The 20,211-nt window shown below is 39.6% G+C and overlaps 1 protein-coding gene across 1 annotated transcript; it reads left to right on the forward strand.

The window, feature by feature from the left end:
• Positions 1 to 9,346: 9,346 nt before the first annotated feature.
• Positions 9,347 to 10,422, forward strand: LOC118900951 (transcriptional enhancer factor TEF-4-like). Its single transcript, XM_036863854.1, is given in 2 exon segments — positions 9,347 to 9,396; positions 9,460 to 10,422. A coding segment is annotated over 1 exon segment (918 nt). The 5' UTR covers positions 9,347 to 9,396; positions 9,460 to 9,504.
• The last annotated feature ends 9,789 nt before the right edge of the window (positions 10,423 to 20,211 follow it).

Genomic DNA, 20,211 nt, shown 5'->3' on the forward strand with positions numbered 1-20,211 from the left:
TGGCTGCGTTGGGTCTTTGTTGCTGTGCGCGGGCTTTCTCTAGTTGCGGTGAGCTGGGGCTGCTCTTCGTTGTGGTGCGCGGGCTTCTCATTGCAGTGGCTTCTCTTGTTGAGGAGCATGGGCTCTAGGCACACGGGCTTCAGTAGTTGTGGCTCGTGGGCTCTAGAGTGCAGGCTTCAGTAGTTGTGGCGCACGGGCTTAGTTGCTCTGCGGCATGTGGGATTTTCCTCGACCAGGGCTTGAACCTGTGTCCCCTGCATTGGCAGGCGGGTTCTTAACCACTGTGCCACCAGGGAAGCCCAATAATCTTTTTTAAAATGAAGGAAAATTACACAACATGGATATAGAATCACCTTGAACATGGGGAACAGCATCTTCCTAGTGAGCAGTTCACTTTAAGTCCCACAGTAACGTGGCAAACTGGGTTACAATTCAAAACTTCCAGTTCCCAGCTCGTGTACTAACCCTTAGATCTTACTGCTGTTTATTGAGCCATAATAAACATCTTGAGGAATATTTGTCTGGTCCACAAAATCTACAAACCTTTGAACTAATGGAAAAATAGAGACATACTCTTCAAGAAAATTTGGTTTACATCCAAAAAAATCTGCAAAAAAATAGATGGTGATGTCAGGGTGAAAATGAGTGAATCTGTGGGAAAGGGAGTTTAAAATGGGGTAAGATCCCTTTTTAATTAAAAGAGCTTTGGAGAAGCAATTAGTCTACCAAAAAATTACATTTAAGCATCCAGACTATAAATTCATTTCTTGCTGATAAGTAGAAATTACTGACCAGCATTTGAATAATTTTAACACAATGGAAATTAAATTATATACTATGAGATCCACAACTTTCAAATCATTGGAAGATGATGACTCTAAATGAAACACAAAAAAGCTGTTAAATTACATTTTAAAGTTGTAAGCATTCATTCACTGTCTGCCTTTACTGATTTTTTGAGTCAAAGTATCAAATGTTTTGGTGTGTATGAGAAAGTGAATCTCTACTCTTATTTACTATGTAAAAGTCAAATAAAAAGTACATAAAATCAAAAAAGTATATAAATATAAATATGGAGATGGTGAAATCAGTCAACTCTATAGGCTCCAAAATGGTAATAAAAGGTCAAACAAAAGAAAACCCTTCTTTAGATAGCAGTTAGTAAACTTATAAAACCTACTACCCATAAGATGTACAATCTGAAGAAACTGAGGCTCTTAAGTAAAAAAAAAAAACAAAACAAAAACAAAACAAAGAACTGTTAACTAAGTCTTTAGGGAATGAAACCACTTGGAAAGGTGGGATATTTGAGGATTGGCTCTGATATGCATGTCTTGCCAGAACAAGTTACTTAATGTACCCCAAATTAAAATACTAAATAATTAAATCATGGGTCAATAAAAAAGCATTATACCATAAAATTTCTAAAAGAGAAAACAATTCAACACTAAAAATCCCTTTTTTAAAGCTTCTCCACTTCCGGGGATTTGCACATGCTGTTTCCTCTCTCAGGAATGTCCCTCCCATTTCTTGTGCCCTGACCACACTCCCGCAGCCTTCCCCTCGCCCACCTCACTCCTCACTTGGATGCTATCAATTCATCCTCCAAGTCTCAATTTACATGTTTTTTCCCTTGCCCTTTCCTGACCTGCCTCTCCCCCCAACCTAAATTAGTTCCTCTAGAACTAGGTCATTAGATAGGCCCTAACCACAAGTATCTATTTAAATTGAAATTAAACTAAATTAAAAATTAAGGATGGCAAGAAAAAAGAGAACAGTGGAGGCTTAACTGAAAAAGAGTCAAAGCTAAGATCTCCAAGTAGTTACTTTGGTAAAAAGTGTTGGGGAGAAGGAGGGAAAAACATTTCGGGCCAGAGCACCTACATGTAAGAAGAAGCCGATGTGAAAAGGAAGGTGGCAGATTCAAGTCCTGAAAGAACGTCAGTGCAGATGGAGTAAAGATTATCCAGGGAGACTGGTCTTGCCCTAGCATGGACAGTGGCCAGACTGGGCAGGGCCTTGTCGACCATAGTGAGGATTTTGGTCTTTTTCCTGAAAACAATGGTGAGGCATGGAAGGGATTTTGAGCAGGGACATTCCCTGGTCATGGTTTGTTTGTTTGTAAGGTCATCTTGGTTCCAGAGGGGTGAATGGACTGGAGAGCAGTAAAAGTAGATGCAGCGAGAGGATTAGAAATGTGGTGCAAGGAGCTCAGGTGAGAGATGGTGTTCTGGAGAGGAGATGGAGAGAAGAGGATGGAACTGGGAAGTATTTACAAGACAACTGCAGGACTCGGTGATAGACTGGCTTACTGACTGGACAGGGCTGGGGGGAGAGAGAAGGGCTGACGGTGAATGATGCCCAGCTTTCAGTCTTTTGAAGCTTGGTGACTGTTGCTGTGGGATAAACTATTTTTAAAATATTTTTATTTATTATATTTATAGACATTATATAATAGTATATTTATATTATATTTTTAAATATTTTTATTAAGTAAATTTTTAATGAAGTATATGCAGGAAATAGTGAACAAATCTTAAATGTAGAGCTCAATGCATTTTCACAAGTGGAACATGGCAAGTGAGCAGCATTCAGAGAACAAGAGCAGAAGGGCCTATGACCCCTCTGAGCCATCAGTCTTCCCCAAGGCATGGAAGGGATTTTAGGCAGGGACATAATACGTCTTCAGGATGGTTAGTGTTGCATGTTTTAAAACTTTATCTAAATGGAATTATACAATACATACGATTTTATATCTGGCTTCTTTGGCTCAGCATCATGTTTGTAAGAATCATCCACACTGTTGCACGTATCAATAGTTTGTTCATTCTTATTACTACATAGCGTATGGGGGGAGGGCTATCACAATGTATTTATCGTTAATGGAACGGTTGGCTATTTTCAGATTGCGGCAACTATGAAAAATGCAGTTAAAAATACTCTGTCTACTGGTAAACATATGCATACATTTCAGTAAGGAAAGGGAGTGTAGGATCATGGGGGAACCTCTTTTGACACATTGCCAAACTAGTGAGATATATAGAGAAATCTTTAGAGGTGAAAACGAAGTGAAAGCAAGAATCCAGAGATAAGCTAATAAGTATCCAACCCACCCAGGACTCTGTGACATCTCCCATTTCAACAGACATTGAACTTCCATTTTGATGGCCAAATGAGGTGTGGAAACAGGAGATAAAGCTTAGGGCCTGCCCAAGGTGGGAAGAATGATAAGACAGTGCTACTCAAAGTGGGGTTTGCAGATCGGTCTACAAATTATATGTTGCTAGTCCATGTTGAGATGTGTACAGAAATTGAGAGTGTTTGGAAACTTTTCTAGGGATTTCATAGTGCAGTAACATCCAAGCAATATTCCATTTTTCTTGTAAGTAATTTTGATTATATTTTATAAAAAAAAAAAGTACCTGCTTATGATGGCTCACAGACAGTTTGTGAAGCACTGTGATAGGAAATTCATGCATAAAGCTATGACCCATCCTCAAATAGCTAGACCCTCAATGGTAAGGTGAACTAGAAAAAAAATTTCCTCATTTGTCTCAATCTTATTGGAGAGTAGTGATGTCAGGGCAATTCCCTCACCAAAATGTGAAACCACAATCTGGTTCTCAAGAGTTTGTGGCCCAGATTCGTACATCTGTTTTATTTCAAAAACCTCAAGCCAAACTAATTTTAAGGTGGTCCTGGGTTGAAACTGCTTCCAGGCCCTAGAAGAAATAAATTTGAATTTGTCTCTAGGAAGAAAAAACCCCATTCCTTTAAGTCAGGCTTCAAAGAATTACAACAGATAAAGATGCATAGGGGACTTCCCTGGTGGCACAGTGGTTAAGAATCTGCCTGCCAGTGCAGGGGACATGGGTTTGATCCCTGGTCTGGGAAGATCCCACATGCTGTGGAGCAACTAAACCCACGTGCCGCAACTACTGAAGCGCATGCACTCTAGGGCCCGTGTGCTGCAACTACTGAGCCCGCATGCTGCAACTACTGAAGCCTGCATGCCTAGAGCCCGTGCTCCACAACGAGAGAAGACACTGCAATGAGAAGCCCCTGCACCACAACAAAGAATAGCCCCTGCTCACCGCAACTAGAGAAAGCCCGCGCAAAGCAACTAGAGAAAGACCCAACGCAGCCAAAAATAAAAATAAATAAATAAACAAGAATGCTCATAGCAATATTGATATTAATAGCAAAACCAAAAAATGGAAACCACCTAAATATCCATTAATAGAATAATAAATAAATGGTCTGATCATACAATGGAGCAAAGGTCCTTGCTTTTCTTTAACAGCTTCATTGAGGTTTAATTTAAATACCATAAATGCTATCCATTTTAAATGTACAGTTCAATGATTTTTAGTAAATCTACAGAGTTATACAACATCATCATGATCCAATTTTAAAACATTTCCATTATGTCAAGAAAGATCCCTCATGCCCATTTGCAGTTAATCCCATCTTCTTCACCCCCAGCTCCAAGAAACCACTAATTTACTTTGTATATATAGATTTGCCTTTTCTGGACATTTTGTATAAATGAAATCATAAAATTTGTAGTCTTTTAGATCTGGCTTCCTTCACTTAGCACATTGTTCTTGAAGTTCATCCATGTTGTAGCCTGTATCAGCAGTTAGTTCTTTTTATTCTAAAGTATTATTCTAATGTATGGATAGATCCATTCACTCTTTGGCTATTATGAACAATGCTGCTCTGAACATTAACATACAAGTCTTTGTATGGACATACATTTTCCTATCTCCTGGGTAGATGCCTAGGAGTAGAGTTGCTCGGGAGCAAATGTTCTTAACCTTGTTTGTGCAAAGGACCTCTCTGGCAGTTTGATGAAACCTACGAACCTCTTCTTAGAAAAATCTTTTCAAAAATTTAATGCCTTTAAATATAATATATAGGTTTACAAAGAAACAAATTATATTGAAATATGATTATCAGCATACTAAAAAAGTTATATATGTATTTTTATTAGCCCATTAAATAATTAGATATAGCAGCAAGATAAGCAACTAACAATGTCAAAAATTAATGGCCTGAGGGTGGAGTCAAAATGGCGGACTAGGAGAATGCAGAATTCATGTCTCTGCAAACTAGGGCACCTACCAGGCACCGATGGGGGACCACAGACACCTAAGGGGATGGGAGGAACCCCCAGCAACCAGGTCCTAAGAAGAGGCCCCGCCCCACGCTTGAACGTCACCCCCCCACCCGCCTAGGTCCTACCCCACCCTAAACCCCACCTCTGCCTAAGTTCCACCCCCGCCTAAACTCTGCCCCCCATAGCCAAAGCTTTTTTTTTTTCTTTTTTCCTCTTTTAGGTTGGGGTTCTGTTTTACCTTGTTGATTTATTGTTGTTGATTCATTTATATTTTTATCTTTCCTGATAAATCTTTTATTTTTCTAATTTTATTTTATTCTTTGTACTTTGTTATTGTTCTGCTCCTTTTGGCTTGTTCCCTCCACACCCCTCTTTTTTTTTTTTTTTTTTTTTCTTTTTTCTGTTGTGGTTTTACTTTACCTTGTTGCAGTTGTTTCCATTATATTTTTATTTTTCCTAATATATTTTTATATCTTTATAATTTAATTTTGTTTTTTATTCTTTGATAATGTACTGCTCCTTTTTTTCTTTCTTTCTTTCTGTTTTACCATGCCACACAGCTTGTGGGTTCTTGGTTCCCAGACCAGAGGTCAGGCCTGAGCACCTGTGGTGGGAGCTCTGAGTCCAAACTGCTGGACTAACAGAGAACCTCAGACCCCAAGGAATATTAATCAAAGTGAGGCCTCCAGGAAGTCCTAATCTCAGCACCAAGACCTGGCTGTATCTAACTGCCTGCAAACTCCAATGCTGGATGCCTCAGGCCAAACAACAAATAAGACAGAAATACAGCCCCAAAAAAAAAAAAAAAAAAAAAAAAAAGAAACGACAAAAAAAAGGTTACAGACATAGGAGCAAGGTAAAAACCTACAAGATCAAATAAATGAAGACAAAATAGGCAAACTACCTGAAAAAGAATTCAGAGTAATGATAGTAAAGATGATCCAAAATCTCGGAAACAGAATGGAGAAAATACAAGAAACATTTAACAAGGATCTAGAAGAACTAAAGAGCAAACAAACAGTGATGAACAACACAATAACTGAAATTAAAAATACTCTAGAAGGAATCAATAGCAGAATAACTGAGGCAGAAGAACGGATAAGTGAGCTGGAAAATAAAATGGTGGGAATAACTGCTAGAGAGCAGAATAAAGAAAAAACAATGAAAAGAATTGAGGACAGTCTGAGAGACCTCTGGGACAACATTAAACGCACCAACATTTGAATTATAGGGCTCCCAGAAGAAGAAGAGAAAAAGAAAGGGTCTGAGAAAATATTTGAAGAGATTACACTGGAAAACTTCCCAAACATGGGAAAGGAAATAGTCAATCAAGTTCAGGAAGCACACAGAGTCCCATACAGGATAAACCCAAAGAGAAACACTCCAAGACACAGATTAATCAAACTATCACAAATTAAATACAAAGAAAAAATATTAAAAGCATCAAGGGAAAAGCAACAAATAACATACAAGGGAATCCCCATAAGGTTAACAGCTGATCTTTCAGCAGAAACTCTGCAAGCCAGAAGGGAGTGGCAGGACATATTTAAAGTGATGAAAGGGAAAAACCTACAACCAATATTACACTACCCAGCAGGGATCTCATTCAGATTTGATGGAGAAATTAAAACCTTTACAGACAAGCAAAAGTTAAGAGAATTCAGCACCACCAAACCAGCTTTACAACAAATGATGAAGGAACTTCTCTAGGCAGGAAACACAAAGGAGGGAAAAGACCTACAAAAACAAACCCAAAACAATTTAGAAAATGGTAATAGGAAGATACATATTGACAATTACCTTAAATGTAAGTGGATTAAATGCTCCAACCAAAAGACACAGACTGGCTTAATGGATACAAAAACAAGACGTGTATATATGCTGTCTACAAGAGACTCACTTCAGACCTAGGGACACATACAGACTGAAAGTGAGGGGACAGAAAAAGATATTCCATGCAAATGGAAATCAAAAGAAATCTGGAGTAGCAATGCTCATATCAGACAAAATAGACTTTAAAATAAAGACTATTACAAGAGACAAAGAAGGACACTACACAATGGTCAAGGCATCAGTCCAAGAAGAAAATATAACAATTGTAAATATTTATGCACCCAATATACGAGCACCTCAATACATAAGGCAAATGCTAACAGCCATAAAAGGGGAAATTGACAGTAACACAATAATAGTAGGGGACTTTAACACCCCACTTTCACCAATGGACAGATCATCCAAAATGAAAATAAATAAGGAAACATAAGCTTTAAATGACACATTAAACAAGATGGACTTAATTGATATTTATAGGACGTTCCATCCAAAAACAACAGGATACACTCTTCTCAATTGCTCATGGAACATTCTCCAGGATAGATCATATCTTGGGTCACAAACCAAGCCTTGGTAAATTTAAGAAAATTGAAATCGTATCAGGTATCTTTTCTGACCACAACACTAGGAGACTAGATGTCAATCACAGCAAAAAAATTGTAAAAAATACAAACACATGGAGGCTAAACAATATGCTACTAAATAACCAAGAGATCACTGAAGAAATCTAAGAGGAAATCAAAAAATACCTAGAAACAAATGACAATGAAAACATGATGATCCATAACCTATGGGATGCAGCAAAAGCAGTCCTAAGAGGGAAGTTTATAGCAATACAATCCTACCTCAAGAAATAAGAAACATCTCAAATAAACAACCTATTCTTACACCTAAAGCAATTAGAGAAAGAAGAACCAAAAAAACCCAAAGTTAGCAGAAGAAAAGAAATCATAAAGATCAGATCAGAAATTAATGATAAAGAAATGAAGGAAACAATAGCAAAGATCAATAAAACTAAAAGCTGGGTCTTTGAGAAGATAAACAAAATTAATAAACCATTAGCCAGACTCATCAAGAAAAAAAGGGAGAAGACTCAAAACAACAGAATTAGAAATGAAAAAGGAGAAGTAACAATTGACACTGCAGAAATACAAAGGATCATGAGAGATTACTACAAGCCACTATGTACCAATAAAATGGACAACCTGGAAGAAATGGACAAATTCTTAGAAAAGTACAACTTTCTGAGACTGAACCAGGAAGAAATAGAAAATATAAACAGACCAATCACAAGTACTAAAATGAAACTGTGATTAAAAATCTTTCAGCAGGGCTTCCCTGGTGGCGCAGTGGTTGAGAATCCGCCTGCCAATGCAGGGGACACGGGTTCGAGCCCTGGTCTGGGAGGATCCCACGTGCCGCGGAGCGACTGGGCCCGTGGGCCACAGTTGCTGGGCCTGCGCGTCTGGAGCCGGTGCTCCGCAGCAGGAGGGGCCGCGGTGGTGAGAGACCCGCGCACCGCGATGAGGAGTGGCCCCCGCTTGCCGCAACTAGGGAGGGCCCTCGCACAGAAACGAAGACCCAACGCAGCCATAAATAAATAGATAAATAAATAAATAAAATTAAAAAAAAAAAAAAAAAATCTTTCAGCAAACAAAAGCCCAGGACCAGATGGCTTTCACAGGCAAATTCTATCAAACATTTAGAGAAGAGCTAACACCTATCCTTCTCAAACTCTTCCAAAACATAGTAGAGGGAGGAAAACTCCCAAACTCATTCTACGAGGTCACCATCACCCTGATACCAAAACCAGACAAAGATGTCACAAGAAAAGAAAAAGAAAACTACAGGCCAATATCACTGATGAACATAGATGTAAAAATCCTCAACAAAATACTAGCAAACAGAATCCAGCAGCACATTAAAAGGATCATACACCATGATCAAGTGGGTTTATCCCAGGAATGCAACGATTCTTCAATATATGCAAATCAATCAATGTGATACACCATATTAACAAATTGAAGGATAAAAACCATATGATAATCTCAATAGATGCAGAAAAAGCTTTTGACAAAATTCAACACCCATTTATGATAAAAACTCTACAGAGTAGCTCCCCAGACCCAGGCCGGGAGGCCCAGATGGGGGAACCCCGGGCTGGGGCCCCCCTGGATGATGGCAGTGGCTGGACAGGAAGTGAGGAAGGAAACGAGGAGGGCACTGGCGGCAGTGAGGGGGCGGGGGGAGCCGGGTTCCCAGACGCAGAGGGTGTCTGGAGTCCAGACATCGAGCAGAGCTTCCAGGAGGCCCTGGCCATCTACCCACCCTGTGGCTAGCAGAAAATCATCCTGTCCGATGAAGGCAAGATGTATGGTCGGAATTAACTGATTGCCCGCTACATCAAGCTGAGAACAGGGAAGACTCGAACTCGCAAACAGGTCTCTAGTCATATCCAGGTTTTGGCCTGAAGGAAATCGAGGGAAATCCAGTCCAAGCTCAAGGCCCTGAATGTGGACCAGGTTTCCAAGGACAAGGCTTTCCAGACAATGGCCACCACGTCCTCAGCCCAGCTCATCTCAGCACCTTCCCTGCAGGCCAAACTTGGTCCCGCCGGTCCTCAGGCCCCAGAGCTTTTCCAGTTTTGGTCGGGGGTTTCTGGGGCCCCCTGGAATGTTCCAGATGTGAAGCCATTCTCGCAGACACCGTTCTCCTTGTCACTGACTCCTCCATCTACTGACCTCCCAGGATATGAGCCCCCCCAAGTCCTGTCACCTCCTGCTTTGCCCCCACCTGCCCCATCACCCCCAGCCTGGCAGGCTCGGGCTCTGGGCACTGCTCGGTTGCAGCTGGTGGAGTTCTCGGCCTTTGTGGAACCTCTGGATGCAGCTGACTCTTACGAGAGTCACCTGTTCGTACACATCAGCCAGCACTGCCCCAGCCCCGGAGCGCCCCCCCACCCCGAGAGTGTGGACATCCGGCAGATCTATGACAAACTCCCTGAGAAAAAGGGTGGTCTGCAGGAGCTGCATGATCATGGGCCACCCCCCCACGCCTTCTTCCTGGTCAAGTTCTGGGCGGACCTGAACTGGGGCCCCAGTGGCGAGGAGGTGGGGGCCGGCGGTAGCAGTGGTGGCTTCTATGGAGTAAGCAGCCAGTACGAAAGCCTGGAGCACATGACCCTCACCTGATCCTCCAAGACAGAGTGTGCCCAGCTGGAGGACGGGAGGTTCGTGTACCGCCTGCTGCGCTCACCCATGTGTGAGTACCTGGTGAATTTTCTGCACAAGCTGCGGAAGCTGCCCAAGCACTATATGATGAACAGTGTCCTGGAGAACTTCACCATCCTCCAGGTGGTGACAAACAGAGACACCCCGGAACTGCTGCTCTGCACCGCCTATGTCTTCGAGGTCTCCACCAGTGAGCAGGGGGCCCAGCACCACATTTACTGCCTGGTCAGGGACTGAAGGGGGGCCCCAGATGTGGCTCACCCCCGGAAAACCCTCCTCCCAGGAAGGACCTCCAACTTTCCTCACGCTTCTTACTTGGGGCGGGGGGCTGCTCCCTCTTAGGACCTTAAAATCTCGGTGGTGAGTTGAATGGGCTGGGACTGAGAGGAAAGGATGGATCCTGATATTGGGACCTCACAGGGGTGTCTGAAAGGACAGATCACTCCAGAGCATTTGACACTGGGGACAGGAGTGAGACAACCCCTGGGACAACACTGGTTTCTGTCTCTGACAGTCATCCTCCCCCTTCTCTGTTTTGGATGTTTTGGAGGGGCCCAGTTACACATTGGCTTGTCCCTCTCTGTTTTTCAGCACCCTCCTTCTTCCCAATCTGCCTCTCCTTACCAGCCCCATCCCGGGACCCTGATATTGAATTTTGAAGGTTAACCCTTTCTGTTCAGGAGTAGAGCCAGATGGGCCCTGGAAATTTCTTTTTTTTTTTTTAATATAACAAGAGATATTTATAAGTGGGTGTTAGGGTCGTGACTTTTTCTCAGCTGGGTAAGCAGTGGGGTGAGGCTTTTAAATCTCATGTCCTCTTCTAAATGAGCCATGGGGCTAGACTGTGTTGCCTCCTTCTCCTCCCCTCCCCCCAAAGTGTGTTGGTTTGTGTTTTGACAGAGGATTAAGCTATTTTACCAAAAAAAAAAAAAAAAAAAAAACTCTCCAGAAAGTGGGCATAGAGGGAACCTACCTCAACATAATAAAGGCCATATATGACAAACCCACAGCCAACATTGTTCTCAATGGTGAAAAACTGAAACCATTTCCTCTAAGATCAGGAACAAGACAAGGTTGCCCACTCTCACCACTATTATTCAACATAGTTTTGGAAGTTTTAGCCACAGCAATCAGAGAAGAAAAAGAAATAAAAGGAATCCATATTGGAAAAGAAGAAGTAAAACTGTCACTGTTTGCAAATGACCTGATACTATACATAGAGAATCCTAAAGATGCTACCAGAAAACTACTAGAGCTCATCAATGAATTTGGTAGAGAAGCAGGATACAAAATTAATGCACAGAAATCTCTTGCATTCCTATACACTAATGATGAAAAATCTGAAAGAGAAATTAAGGAAACACCCTCATTTACCATTCCAACAAAAAGAATAAAATACCTAGGAATAAACCTGCCTAAGGAGACAAAAAACCTATATGCATAAAACTATAAGACACTGTTGAAAGAAATTAAAGATGAATCAAACAGATGGAGAGATATACCTGTTCTTGGATTGGAAGAATCAACATTGTGAAAATGACTATACTACCCAAAGCAATCTACAGATTCAGTGCAATCCCTATCAAGCTACCAGTGGCATTTTTCACAGAACTAGAACAAAAAATTTCACAATTTGCATGGAAACACAAAAGACCCCGAATAGCCAGTGCAATCTTGAGAAAGAAAAGCGGAGCTGGAGGAATCAGGCTTCCTGACTTCAGACTATACTACAAAGCTACAGTAATCAAGACACTATGGTACTGGCACAAAAACAGAAATATAGATCAATGGAGCAGGATAGAAAGCCCAGAGATAAACCCATGCACATATGGTCAATTTATCTTTGATAAAGGAGGCAAAAGTATACAATGGAGAAAAGCCAGTCTCTTCAATAAGTGGTGCTGGGAAAACTGGACAGCTACATGTAAAAGAATGAAATTAGAATACTTCCTAACACCATACACAAAAATAAATTCAAAATGGATTAAAGACCTAAATGTAAGGCCAGACACTATAAAACTCTTAGAGGAAAACATAGGCAGAATACTCTATGACATAAATCACAGCAAGATCCTTTTCGACCCACCTCCTAGAGAAATGGAAATAAAACCAAAAATAAACAAATGGGACCTTCTGAAACTTAAAAGCTTTTGCACAGCAAAGGAAACCATAAACAAGATGAAAAGACAACCCTCAGAACGGGAGAAAATATTTGCAAATGAAGCAACTGACTAAGGATTAATCTCCAAAATTTACAAGCAGCTCATTCAGCTCAGTATCAAAAACACAAACAACCCAATCCAAAAATGGGCAAAGGACCTCAACAGACATTTCTCCAAAGAAGATATACAGATTGTCAACAAACACATGAAAGGATGCTCAACATCACTAATCATTAGAGAAATGCAAATCAAAACTACCATGAGGTATCACCTCACACCAGTCAGAATGGCCATCATCAAAAAATCTACAAACAGCAAATGCTGGAGAGGGTGTGGAGAAAAGGGAACCCTCTTGCACTGTTGGTGGGAATGTAACTTGATACAGCCACTATGGAGAACAGTATGGAGGTTCCTAAAAAAACTAAAAATAGAACTACCATACAACCCAGCAATCCCACTACTGGGCATATACCCTGAGAAAACCATAATTCAAAAAGAGTCATGTGCCACAATGTTCATTGCAGCACTATTTACAATAGCCAGGACATGGAACCAACCTAAGTGTCCATTAACAAATAAGTGGATAAAGAAGATGTGGTACATATATACAATGGAAAAGTATTCAGCCATATAAAGAAACAAAATTGAGTTATTTGTAGTGAGGTGGATGGACCTAAAGTCTGTCATACAGAGTGAGGTAACTCAGAAAGAGAAAAACAAATACCGTATGGTAACACATATATATGGAACCTAAAAAAAAAAAAAAAAGGTTATTCTGAACCTAGGGGCAGGACAGGAATAAAGATGCGGTCATAGAGAATGGACTTGAGGACACGGGGAGGGGGAAGGGTAAGCTGGGATGAAGTGAGCGAGTAGCATTGACATATACACACTACCAAATATAAAATAGATAGCTAGTGGGAAGCAGACGCATAGCACAGGGTGATCAGCTCAGTGCTCTGTGACCACCTAAATGGGTGGGATAGGCTGTGTGGGAGGGAGATGCAAGAGGGAGGGGATACGGGCATATATGTATGCATATAGTGATTCATTTTGTTGTGCAGCGGAATCTAGCACAACATTGTGAAGTAATTATACTCCAATAAAGATGTTAAAAAAATAAAAAAGTTTAAAAGTTTAAAAAATAAAATAATTGACACTATATATTAGACGCTAAAATCAATAAAAGCAAAAAACTCAGGTGACTACGAACTGGAAAAAAAAAAAAAAAAGATAGAATGGAAAGTAAGACCAGGTATGCCTAGCCTAAATGCAATACATAGATTGTCTCACTGTGTGTATACATACGGTGTGTGTCTTTGTGTATGAAATACACACTTTGGGTGTCTGGATAAATCACACAAACCCTTTAGCTCCAATACCTTCCTCTGTAAAATGGGGAAAATACCTCCCCAGGGGATTACTGGATAGGTATTAGTCATTAAAACACTTTGTAAAGAAAATATCAATGCAAATTTAAAGTGTTAAGCATTTTAAGAAAATAATTAATGGCCTTACTCTATATTTCAAGGTTTCTATATTAAGCATAAATGTGATATGGAAATATCTGTGATTTCTAATGGTGATCTAGTCACATATTACTATGGTTGGTTGCCTGCTTTATAATTGAAGGAATTCTAAATTTCAGTTATAGGTTGGTGAAAATTCTATTTCATAGATTTCCTCCACCCCCTACTGGGTCCTTAACCTATTAAAAACTTGAAATACAATAATATACTGTAGTGAAAATGAATAAAGGAGAGATACTTATTTCAACATGAATGAATCTCATAAATATAATGTCTAATTTAAAAAGTAGCTGGAGAAAATATATACTATTGTACCACTTATGTAAAGCTTAGTTACCTGCTAAATAACACTATTTGTTGTTTGGGCATTCATACATGTATGGTAAAGTATGAAGGAATGCATGGGAATGACAACAAATTCAGAATAGTAATTACCTCTAGGAGGGAAAGAGAGGGATTTGTCCAGGGAGGGAAAAAGGGGGCTTCAACTTGCAATGATATATTTCTTAGGGTGACAGGTACATAGGTGCTGGTTATATTATTTTATATGTTTATGTTTCCAGTGTATTTCCATTTGTATGAAATATTTCATAATCAATTTTTAAAAGAATGAATTAACTTTTAAAAACATGTAATTGAAGAAAAATTAAAGCCTTTACTTAAATATCAATTATAATATTCAAAATATTAATGCCCCACATATGACTAAAATACTTTGCCATACTCAAAATTGTGAAATTCAAAAATGGAAAGTGAAAATATAGTAACTTTTTTCTCACCTATCATTCCCAGTTAAGAATTTGTTTAATTTTTGAAACTAGCTTCAAAATGCTTTCAGTGATGTTTAATATTATTTCTCTTTATATACTCTATTATTTGAGCTCCTAGGACTTTCCCAAGACATCTTTTCCAGATAACATTTAAATTTCATTACACTATTATTTGTTGATTAGAGCTGATAGAACCTTTTGATTGTAAGCAATGGAGACCCCAACTCAAATTTGTTTAATCCAAAAAAAGCTATTATTGGTTGAGAAAACGGAAACATCCAAAGGAAGTTCCGGCTCTGCGCACATTTTGAGTAATGCTACCAGGACTCCGCTCACCCTCTGTCTCTCAGCTCTGTTCTTTCCTGCGGAGGTATCACTCTCAGGCAGACCCTTTCAACATGGTAGCCCTTGGCACGTTCAGACATACTTTATCATTACAGGATTGCGTCTCATGGATTGGCTTAGGGTTGTGTGCCAGTCCCTGAACAGTCACTGTGATGGAAATGCTGATGGTCCCTGTCAGCAGAGTGGGTAGAGTCAGGCCCGCCAAACCACACACACTATGAGAGAGAAAGGGGTGGGTCCCCAAAAGAAAATGTACCAAAAGAAGGGAAAGTGAAAGCTAAGCAGAACAAACAACAAATGCCCGCTGCATCAACTGAAATGCCTTCCATTGTCTGGCAGTGGAGGTTCATTCTGGTGTCACGTATTTCTCTAGTAACTACAGCATGTCTGACAATATGTCTGAATGGATTCTTCTGCTTAATGATAAGTGCCAATCAGTCCCGGTTTTCAGAAGCAGCATTCGTGGTAAGGTAAATTTTAACTTGATCAAGAAAAATCTGGACCATTGTAAAATAGAGGCCAGGAGTCTCATGTTCCATAAAATTTAATAATAATAACAGTGTTTTCTATATATCAATATAGAAAACCTTGACACACCTAGGCTTGTAATCTATAAGCCATATTTTCTGAGCATATGACCTTGTTGGCAACTTTCACCACACACAAAAAATTATCTTAGAATTCAACAGCTATTAGCAGTGCTCATAATGTAAGTTTTCTCTAACAGAGAGGATACAATTATAGATAATATCTACCCAATTTCTTTTCACAGTATTCAAGGGAATTTTCTAAGGAGATTCTCTACTTATAAATATTCCTCCCAAGGAAATAGGTAGCCAGAATTTTGCTTTTCAGGGGTTAAACTGAGGGAGATTAATAAATACAGATTCATTAAATATTGTTCACCTACTGTATGCCAAGTAACATGGTAAGTCCTGGGGATATAAGAGTGAAGAGAGACAGTCTAAGCTCTCAAGGAGTTTGTTGTTTAATGGAGGAAACATACAGGCAAGTAATTAAAATATAGTGTGATAAATAGTTTGATAAAATGAATAATTTTCATTGTGGTTTTTAGAATTGAGGTTCAGCAAGAAAAATAATGGAAAAGGATCACAGAGGTGTTGGGAATGCTTCAGTGGGGAATAAATGTCTTAGGGGAGACTTGGGCTAAGTCTTAAGGACAAGTAGGAATTATCCAAGTCCAAGCAGTGGGAGTGGAAAGGGCAACACAAGCAGAGTAAACAGAAATGAGCAAATAAGTAAAGATGTAGGCACTTCCTGGTAGGCCTTGAGAAGTGTACCTACTAAAACGTATCTGTCAAGTACCCACTGAGATTTTATTTATGTAATTGCAATTAATTATGTCTTGAAAACATTTTTAATAGGTTAATATTCCTGGGGGTGGTTACGGAAGAGATATTAGTCATCTGCATCTTAGTGTCAATTAGTTTAATCAGTTTGCTGCCCTAACACTTGGTCTCTATCAGGGGTCAGCAAACTTTAGTGTAAAGGGCCAGATGGTAAATATTTTTGGCTTTTCAAGCTGTACAGTTTCTTTTGCAACTACTCAGCAATATAGTCATATTGTGAGAGCAGCCATACGCAATACGTGACCAATGGACACGGCTTTGTTCCAATAGAACTTGATTAACCGAGACCAGCGACTTGTGGTAACAGAGCTGCGAGTTAAACCAAGGGCTTAGGATTCCAAAAATAGTGCCCTTCCTAGCCATGCTGACCCCAACAACAAACTTTGAACTTTGAATATCTGCCTGAACAGACAGCCCTTCCCCCTCTCTTAGTTTTCTCTCAAAGAGCCACCACTCAGAAGCTGTATAAGAAATTCTATCTCGGGCTTCCCTGGTGGCGCAGTGGTTGGGAATCTGCCTGCCAATTCAGGTGACGCGGGTTCGAGCCCTGGTCTGGGAGGATCCCACATGCCGCGGAGCAGCTGGGCCCGTGAGCCACAATGGCTGAGCCTGCGTGTCTGGAGCTTGTGCTCCGCAACAAGAGAGGCCCAAGAGAGGCCGTGACAGTGAGAGGCCCGCGCACTATGATGAGGAGTGGCCCCCACTTGCCGCAATTAGAGAAAGCCCTCGCATAGAAACGAAGACCCAACACAGTCATAAATAAATAAATTAAAAAAAAAAAAAAAGAAATTCTATCTCAGTTTGGAAGATGGTGCTGAAGAGAGACAGGAAACGCCGCCCATCCCTCCTTGATTCATTCCCTACCTTGGAGAGGAGGAGGTAGGAATCCTATACAACTAAGTGGCTTCTCTTGTTCCAGGGGTACACCTCCCTTTCCAGTTTATACTGTAAAGTATCAGAGGTCCTCCCCGCCGGCCTGGCCTATGCATGGCACACAGATGTGCACAGAAGTAATTTTGGCTTTGTGCAGATTACAGTGAACATTCCATTCCAATTCTGAATTTATCTCCCTCTCCTAGCACCCTCCCCCCAAATATACTAAATCATAGTTCGGGTTTAAGCCTAAACATAAAAGCCTATTTAACATATACATAGCTGAAATACAGTACTATTCCACTGCTAAAGTTCTGTTAAGTCTCATGGTCTTGGACCATGAAACTCACTCTGAAAAGAATAAAAATATTGAAGGACTAGGAATCACAAGCCTTTTGGTAGGGGAAAAAAAAGAATAAAACTAGCTACCTTTAATAATTTATTTCTCTAATGCTTTATCCTCATTTGAATTTGAGAAAATCTTACAGGATTCGAGGGGACTTGTTCATGCCAAACAATTTATGAATTCCTTTTTTGTGCACTTCACATGTCAGAGAAACACACACAATAATGCCACCATTACTTGCCAAGTACATGAACTTTGATCTCAAATGGGTCACGGGTCAGTTTCAAACAAAGCACTAAATGTGAAATGATAAGCAACTTCCATGCCTATGATATTACGAGATTTTATTTTTCACATAGTGGACACAATGGCATATTTTTGTCTTTATTTTTCAGTTAATGACTATAATGCGGATATTGCTCAAAGCCAGGGAAGGTCTAACAATTTTGTTGGAGACAAACTTCTCAGCATTATACAATCCAGTCTAATATATCTTATTTCCTAATAGTTCAATGGACATTTCATTGTTCGTTGATATTAGAGGATTTAATGAGAGAAAGGCCATTGACAAACTTGCCTTATAATTGAAAATCATAACATTTTAAGGGTTATAAAACTGGTCACTATTAAAACACGGTTTGACAAAGTTGCTGTTGAAGCTGAAGACACTAATGTGAAAAGTAATAATAATAATAATTTTTAAAGCCTTACCTTGGCTAAATTCTCTATCATTTATATACTTCATACAGGAAGTGTTAAATATCACACATTTTACATTAAAATTTGAGGCAAGGTATTTATAACAAGACCAATGCTGTAGCTTCAGTATTAAGATAAGTAAATGAATCTGGACCCAAAACTAAAGGTGCTCAAATCCAGCTAATTGTGTAAATAATTGAATTGTCCAAATGGTGTGACCATAGCGTTAGATTTGGGGATCATAACCAATTATCTCTAACAAAACCCCCAGTCCTTTTGCATGAACTTCTAGCCTTGTGGTTCTGATTATTCTAGAGGACTTGCGAGGTTTTTTGTTTGTTTGTTTGTTTTTATGAGAACCCACAAACAGAAATCCAATAATATACTTCTTACCCAATTTAATAAGCCTACTAACTGTAAGTTATATGCTCATTTAAAAGAAATGGTAGTTATGATTATTTTTTAAATATTATTTTAGCACTTTATGAATTATATATATGATAGTTTGGCCAAATTGAAGGCTTTAAAATCATTAGCATTATTATTATTTTGCACTGGCGTGGGAAGCATGAGCAGCAAATGTGTGCAACCATGCCTTAATGGTGATGGGTTTTGTAACTCTTAAAGTTAGATTTCTCAATTTTAAGACAGATTTCGTTAATGGCTTTGCTCATATTAAATTCTTTAATAAGAATTTTAATGACATTGTTAATAAGAGATTCTTAACAAGACACTGTTCCTCCTTTCTGGAAGAACTCCTAGTTGATTCACCAAACCAAGGTGGGTTTACAAGTTTTTAAATTCAGTTGTAAATATTTATTCTAGATAGTCTTTATCTGGAGTGTTTTTGAAATACTGATGATGAGAAAAATCTCCTTCCACTTTATAAGAGTTTAGAACTTAAGGTACACACAATAATCACAATAATGTAAACCACTAAGCTGCTCGTTTTTTTTCAGTAAAGGTAGAATTAAAGTCAAAGGTATTCAACAACTTATAACTGTTTTTTCTGTGCAGTATGATTAATTTTACATCTTTGGGGTGTCACAGGCTGAGAGAGCTGGCAAAAGACTACATTTTATGCTCTTATAATGTATAGTTCTCAGGTATTATGCTGAAATACTCCCAGAGTTATCCATGTTTTAGATCGACCATAATGTGTTATATACAATATAAGGGTTGATTTCCTAACTCTCCTTTACTTTCATGAAAATATAGTCTAGCCACCCTGCTTTATTTTGCAGAAGCTCCTCCCCGGGTGAGAATTGGTTCTTCCAAGAGTCATTTAGAGTGGCTGAGAGAGGATTTCCTCCAAGAATGAGCAGTTCAGAGGTTCCGCATGAGGTGAGGTCAGAAGGCCCAGGGAGCAGACATCCCACGGAGGACACCACATGCCCCTCTGTTTAAGAGATCCACATTCTCTGACCTGTTTGGATAAGGTCATCCATGCACAGGGTGACACAGGCTGGTGAGTTATTGGGATCAAGCAGCTTTGCTTGCTGATACTAAAGCCCTAAACTTTGTGTGTCAACAAGCAGCACTTTCTGGGAACTCAGTGATGGGCTTCCCCACAGCTCTTCTTCCTGCCTCTGTTAATCATTGAACTCTCTTTTTCTGAATTTCAGAATGAGCCATGGTTTTAACTCTAGGGTGGCCTGATAAAGGTCATCAATGGCCTGCCCTGGGATTTCCAGGTCAAAGGAAAAGAAAAAAAGAGGGGAAAATGACAACAATTGCCAACTTAAGAGAGGTCTGTGACAAGTGTTATTGTTTGAAAAATAATGTTGACCTCAAAATGACCTTCAGTACAACTGTGCTCCCTGCTCATAGATAAACGGAACCTAGACTAAACTATAACATCTAAAGGTAGGATGGAGCTTCTTTTATCCACCACATTTGAGTTTTGCTAATATTTGATGTACATGACTGGTC

Source organism: Balaenoptera musculus, chromosome 9, assembly GCF_009873245.2.
Source record: "Balaenoptera musculus isolate JJ_BM4_2016_0621 chromosome 9, mBalMus1.pri.v3, whole genome shotgun sequence".
In the NCBI taxonomy this organism is placed as follows: Eukaryota; Metazoa; Chordata; class Mammalia; order Artiodactyla; family Balaenopteridae; genus Balaenoptera; species Balaenoptera musculus.